The 17,231-nt window shown below is 41.8% G+C and overlaps 1 protein-coding gene across 5 annotated transcripts in view; it reads right to left on the reverse strand.

Annotated features, from left to right (window-relative positions):
* The window catches only part of RABGAP1L (RAB GTPase activating protein 1 like), a 229,467-nt gene that overhangs the window by 91,088 nt on the left and 121,148 nt on the right, over positions 1-17,231 (reverse strand). For all 5 annotated transcript variants that reach the window (XM_051793884.1, XM_051793894.1, XM_051793904.1 and 2 more), the window contains 2 exons: positions 13,458-13,571; positions 2,552-2,626 (listed from right to left, as the gene is read on the reverse strand). In XM_051793884.1, coding sequence (XP_051649844.1) covers positions 2,552-2,626; positions 13,458-13,571 — 189 coding nt within the window. The remainder of the gene's footprint in view (positions 1-2,551; positions 2,627-13,457; positions 13,572-17,231) is intronic.

Raw genomic sequence — 17,231 nt, forward strand, 5'->3', positions numbered from 1 at the left:
CAACATTGTGGGAAGAATAATTTTTAGCATTGTAGAAGGTTTAGATTGTGTAAATGGTCCGACCCATGAGTTCGGGTGGAAGCTACTCAACTCCTTATCCAATATAGCAACAGATAAAACCTTGCTATTTTCTTCAAAGGGAATTTTAGTCTCTTGATATTTACCTCCAGGGTTTCATCTTTTATGCTCAGCCCATGATTAGGGCCTGTCTCCAGGGCCATGGGCAGACACTTTCATTTTCATTTCCAGACACCATAAAGGAAAGTAACTAGTTAGCATAGTAGTGCCAGCTCAGCTGCTGGCTCCCAGTCCAAGGCTGATTCACCTTGGACAAGTTCTTAGCCATCTCAAAGCTCTTAATCACAATTTTATCTGGATTTATCTGGATGCAATGATCCCCACTGACAGTGGATAAAAGCTGCAGACAAAGTAAAGGGAAAAAATGATTTTATCCTGACCAAAAGGCTCAAACCTGCTATGTAAGAAGGACAATGAAAGCAAATTTCAGGAGTTTTTGGTCAAACTCCAATAATTTCTAATGAAATAGAAAACAGGTGCTCATGCACAAGCTCATCTCCCCTGCATGCTCAGTCAGACACTCGTGCAGTGACAGCTGTTCCTCCTCTGAGACAGGGAGAGGAAACAGAGGCCAAATAGGTCCCCAAGTCCTTGCTCTCAGGGGACAGAGGGTCTCCAATATTACCAACCCTAAGAATTCAGAATCATACATCGAGTTTTCATTAATTATTTTATTCAGTCAGAACACAACTTTGGGTATTGCCAGTCTGATTTTTAGCATTAAGATAACAAAGGGCAAATATCTGTTCTTTGACATTTTAGGGTTTTTTTCATAGAGCAATGGCTCTGAAAAATAGACAAGAAAAAAGTCAAATACTATGAGACTTACAGTAAAATGATTAGAGTTGGCAACACTGTCCCCCTGTGATTAGAAGTTACCTGCTCATCCTTGATGGGAATTTCATCAAAGCAGCAAAATCACAAAAATCAAGGATGGAGGTGCAAGCTACCCAGCCACCCCTGAAAGATATCTAACTGAAGAGGAAGGATACCCTGTCCCAGAAAAAAAAGGGAAAGGAAGGGATCTAGAAATCCATGCAAAGATAGGAGAGTTAGAGAGGGCCTTACAGGCAATCACAGCACACAGATTGGTTGGAGAATTTGAGAAAAACAAGAGTTTGAGGACATCCTGGGAAGCTGCCAACTTACATGAGCTCATTGAGACTGCTTCCCTTCCCCCCTTTCTCTGAGAATTTCACTTTAATATCCTATTATGAAAGCAAACGTTATAAAGGGCATATTAAAATGAGTGTAATTTCCATTTAGTATTCCCTGTGTACAGGGCAATTTCTTCCAACTCCAGAAACACTGGAAACAGAGGTGATTCTCTGTAGTAATGACAGCACAGAACCGAGGGAGAGGAGCTGAAGTATCAGTCAAATGTTAAGAATGTGACACCCACACGTTTCCAAACAACTCTGGTATTGAAAATGGCTTATTCTTCCAGTGGAACTTCAAAATCCTGGTTTGGGTAAAAAGTTAATTGCAAAATAACTGTTAGAGAAGCTAATTTGCAGTATATGTGGGATTGCAATAATGTGACTAATTCAGGTTTATCCTTAAAGGATCTAAAGCTTCTCTGCAACCCTGTCACTCTGTATCCTGTTCCTTAAGTCTTCCAGGAGTTACAGCTCTCCCTAGGAATTACAGCTTAAATTAATCTGAATCTGAGTTCTCAATGCCTTAGGAAGCGTATGTGTAACATATATACCAACAGCTGACTCAAGTCCACAATCCAAAATGTATTTTAATCATGATTAATAATTTACTAATTAAAACCTGACAGGAAAAGCAGGCAAGAGCCTGAGTAAGAGCTGTGGTTGGGGCTTGGGGTGGTTTATTCTGATCTACTTTATCTGAATAAATACTTGAACAAATACACTACTTGAATCTGCAGAGATTTTCCACTGAGACATCAAAGGCAGAGCATCTTGCAAACTATAAAACCTGTGTATTTATTTATCTATCTCCAGACATATGTGCAGGCGTTTATACAGGAAGTAACGGATCAAATTTTGTGCAGTTTTTGGTTACAGGCTAAAATATCAAGGTTGAAATTCAGCTTTCATTCACAAGATATTATAAAGTGTCCCTAGGAGAAAAAGTCTCACTAAAAATTAATGAGACTACCTGCTTTGCTGAGCTACTCCGAGAATGCCTCCCAGAGTTAAATCCCCCATAAACACAAAGGGAGCTCACCAAGGTGACAACTAAATTAAAAGAAAATATTAATATGTAACAAATCAGCTTCAGGTTTTGACACAGAAGTACTTGACAATTTAATGGATTTCTCTCAGATAAAGCAAATCTACATTCATAAAGACAGAAGCCATTAGTCACTATTGCCAAAAAGCAACAAGAGGAAAATGAATAAAGGCAAATAAACAACAGTAAACATCTGTCAAACAGCACCACTGATTTTACAGCTGCTTTGGTTTCAGATATCAAAGCTTTCATTTTGCAATTAACTCACATGAAGCAGAAGCACAGCTGCAAGGAAAGACTGTCCCTGGCAGTAGCCAATGTCCTCATCGTAGACAGAGTAGGCCTAGGGGAAAGGAAAGGCAAAATGTGTTTAGCATCCCTATTAACATATTCATTAGCATGCACCCACCACCACCAAAATGGGCTCCCAGCAATGAGAGCTCAGGGTATGGCCTTCCAGTATCTGAGGGGCTCCGTGGGAGCTGGGGAGCAACACTCCATCAGGAACTGGAGGGACAGGACAAGGGGGATGGATTCAGAGTGCCAGAGGGCAAGGTTAGATGGGATATTGGGAAGAAATTCCGTCCTGTGAGGGTGGTGAGGCCCCAGCACAGGTTACCCAGAAAAGCTGTGGCTGCTCCATCCCTACAAGTGTCCAAGACCAGGTTGGACGGGGCTTGGAGCAACCTGGGACAGAGGAAGGTGTCCCTGCTCACGGCAGGGGATATAACTGCATGAGCTTTAAGGTCCATTCCCACCCAAACCAACCCATGATTCTCTATGTAACACTACTCAGGCTAAAATAATAAATGGGGTGAAACCACAGCCACTCTCGCACAGGCTTTCAGGGCTCTTCAGAAAACACCCACAGGTCACTCTCAACCCTCCACAAATGCTGTTACTGGTAAATTTTTGTTTTCTAAACAGCACGAGAAGAGCTGGATGCAATTTCCCTTCACCAAAACCCAGGATAATTCTGCTGAGCACTTTACCGATATCACAAATGTGATACAAAACCCAGGGTAGTTTGTGCTGTGGGGAGAGTGGTTGTTTGGTTTTGGAAAAACAAGTTCTGACATCATGGAAGCAGAGGACCTGAGGTTAGAAAATGCCAAGAACTACCGTGGCCCGAACATTTCATCAGGAACAGCCTTTCCATGCCCTTGTAACACCGAAGAATGAACAAGACTCATTTTCCTATCGTATGACTGACGTGCTTTTTTCTTACTCTTAAAAAAACCCCAAACTAAAATAACTAACCTTTCCTTCCCCCTTACTTTTCCAAGACAAGAAGACAGATCCTGTTTTTAAAGAGATGTCAGAGGATGTTAAGAATTCAAGGAAACTCGAGAAAGTTCGAGCAGCAGCAGGACTGACATCAGAGGGAGAGACATTCCTGAGGGAATCAGACAGGTATTGAGGCTACAGCCAGGGAAAACAAAAGCAAAGGGCAGAGCCACATGGAGGAACAAGCCACAGGAAGCAGAAGATCCACTTTGCCTAGAACACCACATTTATCTTCTTTTTTTAAGTCTTGGGTAAAAGCAAGATTGCAAATGCCCCAAATGGAAGATCAGAGACACTGGGAATAAACAGACAGAGGTGCTGGGGAACCAAACCCACCCAAGGGCTATCCTCCAGTATTCCAGAGGTGGCTATGCTGCTTCTCCAGAAGGAAATCACTGACTGAAAAAGAGATGTGATTCTTTTCCAGCCAACAAAACTGCAAATTAATTCTCCCAGAAATGCTGAAATGGAGGCCAAACCATAAACTCTTTAAATCACTTTCCCTCTTCATTCAGATGGGCAAAACTTCATATTTGTGAGGAATTCTGGAATGATTCCAGGAGACAGGATTCCTGTAAATACCACCTGACTATTGCTTTAAAGGTCACTGTTTCTGAAAAACTCCCCCATACTTTTCCCTTTTGAAAAACTGCCCTGGGACCTGTGGCTCTTTGCCCTTTGTCTCCACTGCTCACCACTGTTTTGAAGGCTGTTCCATGGAATTAGTCAGGAGCTGAGTGAAAATAATCCCAGCCCACTCCTCAGGTTCAGGGGCCATGCAAATTCACAAACATCAGTCACAGAAATCATTGGAAAAAAACCCTTTAATTTCAATCTGCATACTAGTTTGAACCAGCTCTAGCCACTGAAGTCAAACAGAAAAAATAATTCCAGAAATGCACAACACAAAATTTGAATTGGGGGGGGAAAGGGATGTTCTCTTCAAAAAAAATTAATTTAAAATTACTCTTCAGCTACCAAGCACTAAATTAAGAGAAATTACATTAAATGCTTAAATTAATGTTGCATATGACTAATTAGAACCATCTTCTGATTATTCACCATCATGAGTATTTATCTATTTGTTCCCCCAATTAATCAGTTATTATGCCTAATATTTTATATCTGTAGCATTCTTAAAAGATGTATTATTCCTGCTTTCTAAAGGCCAACTCCACCTAGAAACATGAGAAATTTGATTTATGATTTCTTCATACTACATAACAATGCTTCTAATTTACTTTAAAAATTCCAGGCTGAAAAATTAACAGCAAACTATCAATGCCTGGGGGTTCTCCTTTGTGAGAAGCATTATAGCAAATAATTTGCTGAAAATACCAATAAATTAATCCAAAGGAATTATTTTAAAGTAAGTATTGAGAAAGCAACAAACTGCTTCCAAAACTGACATAGATTGAAAAGTACAGAAAGTTATCAGAAATAAAAACATACTTCTTTTGAGATCGTGAAAGAAGTTGAAATTATGGCAAAATGAGGAGAGTGGAAGGAAATCCTCACTCTGCACGTTAAATACAAAAATATAAAGGAAGACCAGCAAATTCTCTCATAATCAACGTCCTGAGCACATCTGAACTAGTAATAAATCCACTTCAAACACATGCAGAGCAGGAAGGCAAAGTCTCTGCTTGAAAAATACATGGTCAATGGAAGAAAGTTTTATTTAAACTCCAGCAGAAAATCACCGTGAACTTTGCGTCTGGTTTATTCCAGAAGAATCCTAAGGGTTGTCATCCTGCTGAAACCATTTCTAACAGGGGGTGTGTTGAAGGATCTGTGTCCAGCTGAGTATCAGAAGGGATGATCAATTAAAGGGAATAAAAAAATTCAAGATTTATTGAGAACAGATGGTATTCACCCAAAAATCTTAGAGGGGGAGAATAAACTGGTAAACCATTACTTGCCTAAACTGAAACTTTTCTAAAAATATGGATCCATAGAACTACAAATCATCAAGTTCTGGATAATTTGGTTTAAATAAAAATGTGAAAATATTAGTGGACGCAGATATACATTGGCTATATAAGTGAAAAACTGAGGGCCCCAGTAAAAGGACGTCATCATTAACAAACCTTTGAAGCAACCAACAACCATGGGAAAAAACCATTAACTGCTTTTTGAAATTCATTTCCACCAGGTCCTACCCCAAAATCTCATCTTGACAAGCAGCTGTTATCAGATATGGGGACACAAACTTCACTTCAGAATTAGATCAGGTTCTCCTGTTAAATCAAAGCATTATAATCCTAGCAACTAAAGATTTCTCTTTAAGGAAGTCTCTAAAATCGACATTATTTCATTGCATCTACCCAATGCAAAGAGATTTCTGAAGCTTTACGCATATTACATTTCCAATTACACTATTTTATTTTTAAGTAACCTATGGGACTCAGTATTGCTGAGATATGACGTAATTAACCGAAACAGCCTCAGAAATAAGGATGCTGCCTACAGATACCACCACAATATCAGATTATTAACAAAAGATCTAAGATTTATTATTTAGGATTTATGCTTTTAAGGACCTGAGGAGCATTAACTTTCTCCTTCCACGTGAAATATGAAAACAAAGCAAAATCCCAAATCCCCTTTTTCCACTGCAGTCATTGTAATTTTGTAATTTCAAGAGAATGGGATCTCTTCCATGACAACCTGTGACAATGTCACAGCCTTTTAACTGATTATTTTCTTAAACTCTTGGGGAACTTCCAATCACAATTCCCCAGTTAACTTTAAACATTCTCTGTCTTGTAAGTGGGACTTAATGGAGGTTCTGAGTTGAAGCCTATTTTCTTTCATTTTAACTAAATGAGGATCTCAGAAAATGAAAACACATTTTGAATACTTATCTGTCTGCTGATGAGAACTGTTGTGCAGGTATTGGTACATCATCATCAGGAAGTGAATTCTTTGGAAGCAACAGTCACCTAAAATGAAGCCCATGCTAGAGAACCACCTACATGTTGGGAAAGTGAATGAAGAATCCAGAGGTGGACAGAAATTATTCTCTAAAACAATTAATGGAGGGAAATCTCCCAAGATCAGAATCTTCTACAGGCAGAAACCTGCCAAGTAAGTAGCATCTAAAAGACAAACAGAAAGGTGGCTGATTTGAATTTAAAGACCCAGATCTGGGATTTGTGTAACTGCTGCCTAGGGGTCCCAGCAGATATCAATAAGGAAGAGAAAGGAGTATGTCCCAAATTCCAGAATGAAATATTTCTCATCATTCTGCATCCTCATAAGCATGAAAAGGACTGGTTACACCTGCTGAAGGTTCACTAACTAGCAAATATCAGCCTTTACCACAGTGACTCAATAACACTGGAAATGAAACAATTACAGCAGAAACTAAAGAGAGTTCATGAAAAATATTCCTGTAGTGTCTGTCTCACATTCCAGAGCTTTCAGTTCCCCTCTCGTGATTCTCATGGATAGAAATGACCTGTGGATGCTGCTCAGTGTTTGACACAGACACAGCTCTGTGCTGAAGTCTGGCTTAGTAGAGTTAAAAGTGTCTGAAAATCAGGTTCTGTCAGGAAAACATCCATACTTTGATGCAAACAATGTATCTTCTGACATGCTCGGTCGCTGAATAATTTTAGTGATGGTACAATTTCAAACTCCATACCTAAATTTGCTATAAGGGCTAACAGCCTGAAAGTAGTAATATTCCTGTGACTGCAGCATTGAGGATGTATCACATTATACAAGGAATTTCTGTGCTAGCTGAAAACTGTATTATTAGACATTAATTACTCATTTATTGAGTATCAGGGAGAGGCACATGGTTGTTACACAATGTGCCTCCCCCAGAGCTGGAAAGGCTGAGGGGATGAAGAAATCTTCACATTTACTCAGGCAGGCCCCTGAACAGGCTCTTTCCAGCATCCAGGATTCCAGTGCTGACCTTTCCACCAGTACAGGCTCAGCAGAAGCCCCGAGTGCAGGAACAGCGCTGCTGCCTCCTCGCTGAGCACAGATGCAGGAGAAGGAGCCTTATTAATATGTAAATAGAATAAACACAAGATAACATTAAAAATCCTTTGCATGAAACAAGACAACAATATTTACCAGAACTGCTCTTCAACCCAGGAGCAAAGAAAATAAACAACTAAAAATAGATGAAAAGTAATTCCTAACTGATTGTGCTTATGCTCCTGTGTTTATCCTAAAATTGGCAAACAGATTCCTCTCTGACAAATAATAACAGCAAAGTGGACAAACACTGCAACATCCCATTTGGAAATCTGAGAAGATGTTAAGGATTGAAAAATGTGGAAGAATAAGTGCACAGTGAGAAGAGGTGACTATTTGAAAAGAGATGCTGCAATGAAATGGAGATGAAAACATATAAAAAGGATGAAAATTAGACTTTCAGCTCAGAGGCCAGCACTGAGCAGCAGCTCTGCCAAAGAGTAATCCATCATTCACAGCTTATCACGGGCATAGAAGCTGCTGGTCACAGAAGAGCAACTCAAAGACATTTTCACACTTCAATATACAGCAAAGAAAGTCAAAAAAACCACCCATATCAGAGCCCAGTCGGTGTTAGCTCTGCTAGAAAACAGTTTATTGTTCCCTCTGCTAATGTGGGTACCAACAAAGAGACAATGGAATGACAACTAAAACGGAGTGTTTGCTCTCACAACAAAGCAGCCACACACTGATCCTGCATGGAAAACCTTCAGGTAAGTGAGACTGGGATTAGGAACAAACTACGAATCTGAGCCACCAAGGAGATCAGGATTTAGTAACAAAATATGCCATGATACAAATGATTCATATCCTTCCACAGCACCTCGTTTCACTGCAAAACATGAACAGCAACTTGGAATCTCTGAGAGGCAATTCAACCATTTGATGAACCCCCAGGGAAGCGTGGGGCCTGTTTTCCCAGTTTGCCCAATAAGAACACCCACCCAGCCAGCCCGATGGATTTCCCTGCACCGTGCTCCCTTTTTCCCATTGAAGTCACACTGGTTGTTTGTCGAATAGGAGTTACTTTAATCAGGAAATTAGGGAAAACACATGTCCTGTTAAATTCTGCACTGCACACACTGCAAACAGCCGAGAGGATTAATTGTGCCAAGCGCTGCGATTCCCCGGAGCATGGAGCTGTAAGTACATATGCAGCATGGAAGCAGGCCCAGAGCACTGCTCAGTTATGCATTGTAACAGCAAGAGACAGGTCTTTAAACAGAGCTGGAATTTGCAGAGTATTTAAACAGAAAGCATGCAGGAAACAGCTCTTTTCCCAAAAAATTTCCCCAAAATTCGCTCTGTGCACATCTACCTTATGCAGTGTCCTCAAGTGAAACCTCCAGTCTAGAATCTGGAACTCTTTTCGTTCCTTATCACCATTGTCAGCCTTAAACTTTATTTTTAGGTACTTTGTCACATAAGTGTTCCACAACAGAAAAAGCTTCCATCTTTCCTGAGTTCCCGCTGTTCTGAAGATGAGATTAAGAGATGGAACGAAAACTGACAGACCTGTTAAAATGAGGCAGTGAGCCTTTAATGGTTTTCCTTTTTATCTGACAGCTCAGATCATCTCTCATTTCAGTGGGGAATGAGGAAAATGCTCTTCAGCTTTTTACCCTCCCACTTGAGGACAGACCTTTTCCAGCCTTATTCAATAATCTCATTCGTCAAACCTCTTGCTTTCATATTAGAAGAAGGCTATGAATGCCCTGCACCTTTGGTAAAAGTTATTTTAGTAATATAAAGCTGCCATAATATTACTTTCAACAGATATTATTACTTCTTATTCCCAGTGGAATGACAAGTTTATAAGCAAATTAATTAGCTTTAAACAATATTTCTCTAAAATTCACCAGATCAATCATAAACTCAAGGTCCAGTCAGACCCAGCCATGGACATCTGTCACAGTCACAATCATTTAAGAAAACTATGTGAGGATGAAGGAAAAGTACCTCCCTGGAAATCTCCACAGCAGTTGTGTCTGACCTCAAGACTGGCAAGTAGGTAGAAACCATCAACTCTAAAATCATTAAATTTAGGAATAATTTCATGCTGCAGATTGGATATGGTTGTTCTACCAGGAAGCAGTGATTCCCAAATCCTTCTCTGAACCAATGAGTACATAAAGAATGAGAGTCAGTAAGTCTTCCAGGACTTTTACAAAGCCTTCAGCTTCCCAAAAGGCCCTTCCCAAAGGCTTTTTAGGGACTAACAAGTTAGAGCATGAGCAAGATACACATTAAAGAATTTAGAACTGGTCAGCAGGTTCCTAAGCATCAGTACTGAATTATTGGGATTCAGTCAGGGCATGATGGAGATTCCTTGCTCATTCCAGGCACTCTCGTTAGTGCCCTGAAAGAAACCAGAAAGTCATTTGTCGTGAAGGTATCTCCATGACACAGGGAAAAAAGGAATGGTAAATAATGAGACGTGGAGAAGAGAAGGCTCTGAGGAGACCTTAGAGCCCTTCTAGTTCCCAAAAGAGCTCCAAGAAAGCTGCAGAGGGACTTTGGACAAGGGCCTGGTGGAAGAGTCCGGCCCCAGAGCCACAAGCTCATGGGATCAGCCAGGAGTTTTACCATATATATATATAGATAGTAAAATATATATATAAAAAATATAAAAAATATATAAAAAATATATATATATATTTCCACTGTCCCTGTCAATGTGAGCTGACTGAGGGGCTGCAGGAGCTGGGGGGTGTTATAGGGTAGTGTCCTCACTGTCCCTGTGAGCTGTGGGGTGTTATAGGGCAGTGTCCTCACTGTCCCTGTGAGCTGTGGGGTGTTATAGGGCAGTGCCCTCACTGTCCCCATCTGAGTTGTGGGGTGTTATAGGGCAGTGTCCTCACTGTCCCTGTGAGCTGTGGGGTGTTATAGGGCAGTGCCCTCACTGTCCCCATCTGAGTTGTGGGGTGTTATAGGGCAGTGTCCTCACTGTCCCCATCTCAGTTGTGGGGTGTTATAGGGCAGTGTCCTCACTGTCCCTGTGAGCTGTGGGGTGTTATAGGGCAGTGTCCTCACTGTCCCCATCTCAGTTGTGGGGTGTTATAGGGCAGTGTCCTCACTGTCCCCATCTGAGTTGTGGGGTGTTATAGGTTTCCCGGGATGTTTGTGATCAGCAGCTGCTCCGGGGCTTCCCCGTGTGGGCTCCAGGGGCTGCCATGAGGGACACAATGCCATCTCAGCTCCGTGAGGTTCGACCCATCCCTTCCTCTCCATCCCCAACCCCCCCCCCCCATGCACACCCACACCCCCCCGAGGTGGTTCCAACCCAACAATTCCTGATCTGGTGTCTGACACCTGCAGTGACAGCACAAGTGGGAATGGCTTCCCACTGTCAGAGGGCAGGGTTAGATGGGATATTATGAAGAAATTCCTCCCTGTGAGGGTGGGGAGGCCCTGGCACAGGTTGCCCAGAGAAGCTGTGGCTGCCCCTGGATCCCTGCAAGTGTCCAAGGCCAGGTTGGACGGGGCTTGGAGCAACCTGGGCTGGTGGAAGGTGTCCCTGCCCATGGCAGGGGTGGAATGAGGTGAGCTTTAAGGTCCCTTCCAACCCAAACACTTCTGGGAACCTGCTATCTGGATCAGAGGCCTGGCAGTGTGTCTGTCAGGTCAAGGGCTACTTTTCCTGTGAAGCATTTTGTATTTACCTGCAGTTGAATGCCCTCTCCCACCTGGCCACTTTCTCTTGAGAGAACATGATCTGTACACAGCTTTGCAGTCAGGTTTTAATTCCCTGCTCCAAGCAGCTCTGTCGCATCATCAGTCTTTGTAACTGTGCTGTCTTCATGTGTTCTTTAAGGTTTGTGAATATATGCAGCAGCATCAGCCCTAGCACATCTTTCTGCAGGGTTTTGTGGGTGACCTCACCTTCATACTCTGAGTGAGAACTGTTTATTCCTGCCTTTTGCTTTCTATCCTTTAACCTATTATTTGAGTGTGTAAGAGGACTTCCTACAGCAGCTGCATTTACGTGTTCTTTCCACCTCGGGCTAAATGATGTACAGAATTTCAGTAGAATCACCTTCATCAATGAAACCTGTATTTCTATTTTTTTGTGTTAGCTTGTCAAGATCTATTTTCAGTAAACTCATAGGCCTTCATTATAACACATTTCTCAGATTTAATATTCAAAAAGATGAATATTATTCCATCATTTTTCACTTAACTGATATCAAAGCGACAAGCCCATCATTATCTGCATTGTCCTGGTTATTCTTTTCCTAGATTGGCACAGGAACTGTGCCCTCCAAGATTAGTGAGAAATCAATACCATTGGTTCAAAGTTCTCTCCGTTCCTTTACTTTGTATCTCTTCTTTTAATGTGAATTACTCACAGTAATGAACTTCAATACCTAAGCAGCTCTATTTATAACAGTCATCCAGATTACTGTTTGAATAGGAGTCTGTATCCCCACAGAATTCATCTGGAGAACAGGAATATGTATCATTACACCCCAAAGGCAGGACATTCTTTTGTACTTGTTATGACAACTCCATCATTTCTATTAATCAGAAGGAAGTAGAAACAGTAACAAGGAAGAGGAAGGGAAGTGGAAGTGGCTTTGTCTAAGGCAATCGTTTATTCCAGATGAATAGAATGAATTCTACATTATACAGTATTCTACAGAATATTCTACACGAATTTCCTGAGTTTTAGAAACAAATGTGAAACAAAAACTGACTGCCAAAACCGCAACAGAATCCACAAGTGCCAGCCAGAGAACTACCCACCAAGCTGCAGTATTCTTCCTTCTGGATCTCTCCTGAGCAACTCAAGTCTATCTGCACAAGCTAGACAAACCTGTTCATTTGATGCCTTAAGCACCTAATGGTTTTTTATTTTTCTAATATTTGTAAGCCTTGTAAGTTTTATAGGTAGATTTTAAAAGCAGTAACCCTCACTCCCTTGCATCCCTTTCCCTGTAGCACCCTTGTTTACACATTCCTTAACCCTCTTACCCCATTCTATGCTCCCTATATCACCCCTACTCCCGAATCCAGTAGAAATGTTTAGTCTCTTGTCAAGGCAAGGCCTAGATTGTTGGCAGAACAGCATATCAGGGCCTAAACCACAGAACACAGTCAAAAACTGGGTAACTATGTACCCTTTGTGCTCTGAGGGAGATGAAGATGGGATGAACAGGGGGTCCCAAAATGCACCCCAGACCCATTTTCAGGGGGTGGACCCGGGGCGGACCAGAGTAAAGGCCACAGGGTGGACACATTTGGGATTAGATGGAGGGTATTATAAAAATGTAACCTCTCGGGCACAGGGGCACACATCTTGTAACATATTTAGCCTTGGCAAAATAAACCCTTTCTTATCTCACCCCTAATTAACTGCTCCGGGAGATTTTTCAGCATCATAAATCCCACGGCAACAATTTAGTACCTCAACTTCCCCATGTGCACATTAATATTAGAGTTTTTCTTCATCAGAGGTGACCTGGCAGCAGTGAGTGGAAAGCTCTGCTTTTGGAATGGTCAGTGAACTTGGTTCTCTGGATAATCATCTACAGACATTCCTATTTAACCTCACAATAGAGCTTGCTCTGAGGGTTTCTCTTCCTCTGCAAACCTCTCAAGCTCAGAGCAAAACCAGGTTCTCCTACACACTTCCACTGAGGAGGATCTCTGACCTCAAAGTGCCCCTCAGCAAAGCCAGCCCAAGCCTTGCTCCTCTCACCTGCACCTCAGGAGATGCCAAATGCAAGGTTATAGGAAGTGCTGCAGAAACACTACACTCTCCACGCGCAGCCTAAATAAAGCTTTCAGATCCTACTGACTAGAGACTTGGACCAGAACAGGGTTAGCAGGGCAAAATACAGTCACAGCAACATATGGAGCCACTTTAAAATTCAGAGCACTGACTGTACCTTACAGATTTTGTACAGAGATTCCTGACCATCTCCTTCTGTATCTTTGAAATAATCATGTGCTGGGTATGTACGATGGATATCTCGTTTGATGACACTCTCCTGAGCAGAATCCTGTAAAAAAAGAGAGAAAAACCTCGATGTATTAACCCGGTAACAGTGTAATTAAACATCCACATAACAGAAAATGCCCTGTGTAATCAACATGGATACTTCAGGTAACTGCTTTACTGACTCATCCTCCAGAAATGTTCTGAGAAGAAACTGAAAATCCTTTGCAGTCTCAGATGCAGTAATAACTTGACAGTTTAGCCAGAGCAACATGGCATGTTTTCTGGCCTTCAGGCTTAAGGTTCATCCTTAAAACTCCAAGGAAATTACTAGTTATTTAACTGTTGGGGCATTATTACCACAGATCATATATTTATTGTATTGCTCTGGTAGTAAAAAAAACAAGAGAATTAGAGTGTCCCTCTCCTGCAAGCCCAAAGGTACTAATCTGAAATGTGTATCAAGTGGTCATAAAAAGTGATAGCTAAAAATTTATAAAGAATTCCTATAAAAAGATGAGAATCACTGCAATCAGACCTGAGAAACACCACTGTGTGCATGAGGAAGTGGTATCAACATGTCAGAGCTGGAACTACAACAGTTAATCAATTATCTTCAGGTTCCAGTTACCGTCAGTGCGAGATATACCTTTAGGTTGGTAAACATCAAATGGTGCTTTTCTCCGTTACCTTTCTAATCCTTAAGGAAAAACCAACAAAATCCTCACCTGTGACTTGGAAAATAAATCCTTTATATATACTTTTACCTTGAAAACAAAATATCTCTGTTACAGAAAAGCTTCTAAACCCTCAGACTGTATCTCGTAATCCAGGATTTTCCATAAAAAAAGCTCTTTTTATAGCTGCTGGAGTCAGTAACCAGGTAATCTCCTGAATTTCGGTGGTTTCCTAATCTCATAAAGCCTCTGTAGAGAGCCTGTGCCACATAGAAATGCAGCTGCCTGGGGAGGGCTGAGCCAGAGGTCCACAGCAATTCCCAGCTCCAGCTCCCTTTGGGCCCATCCGTAGCCAACACACACAGAGGCGCGACCCTGGGCCAGACCAGACTACCCCAGAGATGAAATCCCACCGCTGTATTCCTCCATCCCCTTCCATGGCAGTGAGGACACAGCCATGGATGCCCCGAGCACAAACATCACTTCGTGTTTTCTGACCCCCTTTAGTATTTTAGCCTGAGTAACACTGTACAGAGAATCCCAGAATGGTTTGGGTTGGAAGGGACCGTAAAGCTCATCCAGTTCCACCCGCTGCCATGGGCAGGGACACCTTCCACCAGCCCAGGTTGCTCCAAGCCCCATCCAGCCTGGCCTTGGACACTTGCAGGGATCCAGGGGCAGCCACAGCTTCTCTGGGCAACCTGTGCCAGGGCCTCCCCACCCTCACAGCCAAGAATTCCTTCCCAATATCCCATCCAACCCTGCCCTCTGGCAGTGAGAAGCCATTCCCCCTTGTCCTGTTCCTCTCAAGTCCCTCTCCAGCTCTCTTGGAGCCTCTTTAGGCACTGGAAGGGGCTCTAAGCTCACCCTGGAGCCTTCTCTTCTTCTCCAGGCTGGATACCCCCAGCTCTCCTAACCTTTCCTCACGGGAGAGGTGTTCTGGCCCTCTAAAATACCAGGCATATTATTGTGCGCTATGACAAGGAAAGCTTACAAAGAAAGGGGATGTTTTTATTATGCCAACTGGTACTGCTGGAGAAAATAAAACCTGTTTTTGTGCTTTCACTGGGTTATCATGATGATTCTCATCAAAGCACCACGCAACTATGAGCAACCAAAACTAACCACACAACAAAGCAACAAAACACAGACTAATAATGAAAATTTCATAACAAGCAGTTCTCTAATCAGACTTCTTTAATGAGTATTTTCATTTACATGGCTTCCAAACACCAGAGAGGCTGGAAAACTGTAATCTGGGTCCCAGATGAGGAAATGCCTTAAACAGCATCTGAGATCTACCAGCACAGTTATGTGAATTCTTCAGCAAAAATTTGATAAGATCCAGAGAAAATTACAGGAAGGGCACCACGTCCAGCACACACATCACTTTCCTGTCAAGCTGGGACATTGTGTTTGACTTCCCTGTACTTCTCTTTCCTCGATCGGGAGGCCAACATGTAACTGAGCATACAGAAGTTGACAAGGAAGATGTCCAAGGTAGGGCCAAAAATATTTGTGTAAAGGCCCAAGCGCACAGTCACTTTTACTGAGTTAAAAGGAACCTGAAGTAGTCTTCATTCAGCATTATTAACAGAAGATACTTCTGAAAAACTAGAGGAAAGCAATTAAATGGACCCCAAAAAATTAATTTGGAAGACTGGAGAATTAACTCTTTCTCAAAAAGCAATATCCCTTCAAAATACAATAAACCCATAATTGCAGACAACCAAGCAATGAGTCTAGAGAGTAGAACTACTTCTTAAAATAAACCAAAAATACCTTGGTTAAGTTTCTACCTTTTTGCAGGCAGTTTGTCGACAGAGTTGTTCTCAGGAGTACCACAGTTTACAGTTCTCTTCACTTAGGCTTTTGGAGGATTTTTATTCTTCTGAAAGTCATGATTAGTTAATTTATGATGGAAAAATAAAAAAGCTAAGGTGAGATGGCTATCAAAGCATTCAGAGTTCTAATGATCTTTCTCACTTCTAATAATCATTTTGGTGCTGCCAACTCAGAGAAACAATATTCTACTGAGGAAAAGAATTATCTTCACGTGTCAGAGCTCTGACAGCTGCCACCCTGCTGAACGAGCTCTCTGCTCCAAGTCATCTCCCTTCTGAAACAGTTCCTGCAATGGAGCAACTGCCCTGGAAAACTGACTCCTTGACATTGCTGCCACTTCCAGCTCTCAAGATGCTGCTCCGTGTGGGCATTTGATGCCAGAAGGCAGATGGACAGAGAAATAACGAAGAGAACAGAAAACTGTTTGCATTAAATAAATGTTACAGTAGAAACATAGGGCAATCTTTATGCATCTACATCTGGAATTTTTAATTAAGAACATCTCACATGCACTCCAACTCATTTGTTGTCTCAAGTGGACACATTCTCATGATGAATTACAGATAGGGAGCAGAAGAGTCTTCCAAGAACTGGAGAATAAGTATTGGATCAGCCAGAAGAATTTATTAAGTAAGAAAAATCTCCTGGGGCATAACATGTCAATGCCGTATTGAGACTCAGATTTCTTGCCCAATTCTGCCCAAAAATTACTTTTGTGAAACCAGGCACGTCCTTTATGCAAAAAAAATTCCATTTTTCCTTATAGCTTCTGCATTATAGCTGCTGACTCAGTATGGAGAGATGCAGAATTAAAAGAATTCAACAGTTTAATGTGAATATTAAGGAAATAATAAACCAGGTCACAGGTGTCTGAAACCTGGCATTCCAACTGAGCAGCAATTCTGACCTCAATCTCCTTGTGCTCCATTTCCCTGGTTAATAATAATTTCCCATCTCAGTAGGGTGGTACGAAAATCAATTAACATCTGAAGCACTGAAACGCTGTAGTGATGAGTCCTGCAGAAACACTGAGGAGGGAAATAATAACTCCAGCCTCCAATCCTGATCTGAGTGGTGTCTAGTAAGGCCCAGGGTTACATGACCAAAATAGTAAGGGGGAAGAAAAAAAATAAAGCAGCTCATTAGATAAGCACTTTTGTACACAACCAGGCCTGTGAGGAACACAACCCAAAACCATGGAC

This window comes from Manacus candei, unplaced genomic scaffold, assembly GCF_025592945.1.
Source record: "Manacus candei isolate 608988 ecotype Guabito, Panama unplaced genomic scaffold, ASM2559294v1 h1tg000005l, whole genome shotgun sequence".
NCBI classification, from domain to species: domain Eukaryota; kingdom Metazoa; phylum Chordata; class Aves; order Passeriformes; family Pipridae; genus Manacus; species Manacus candei.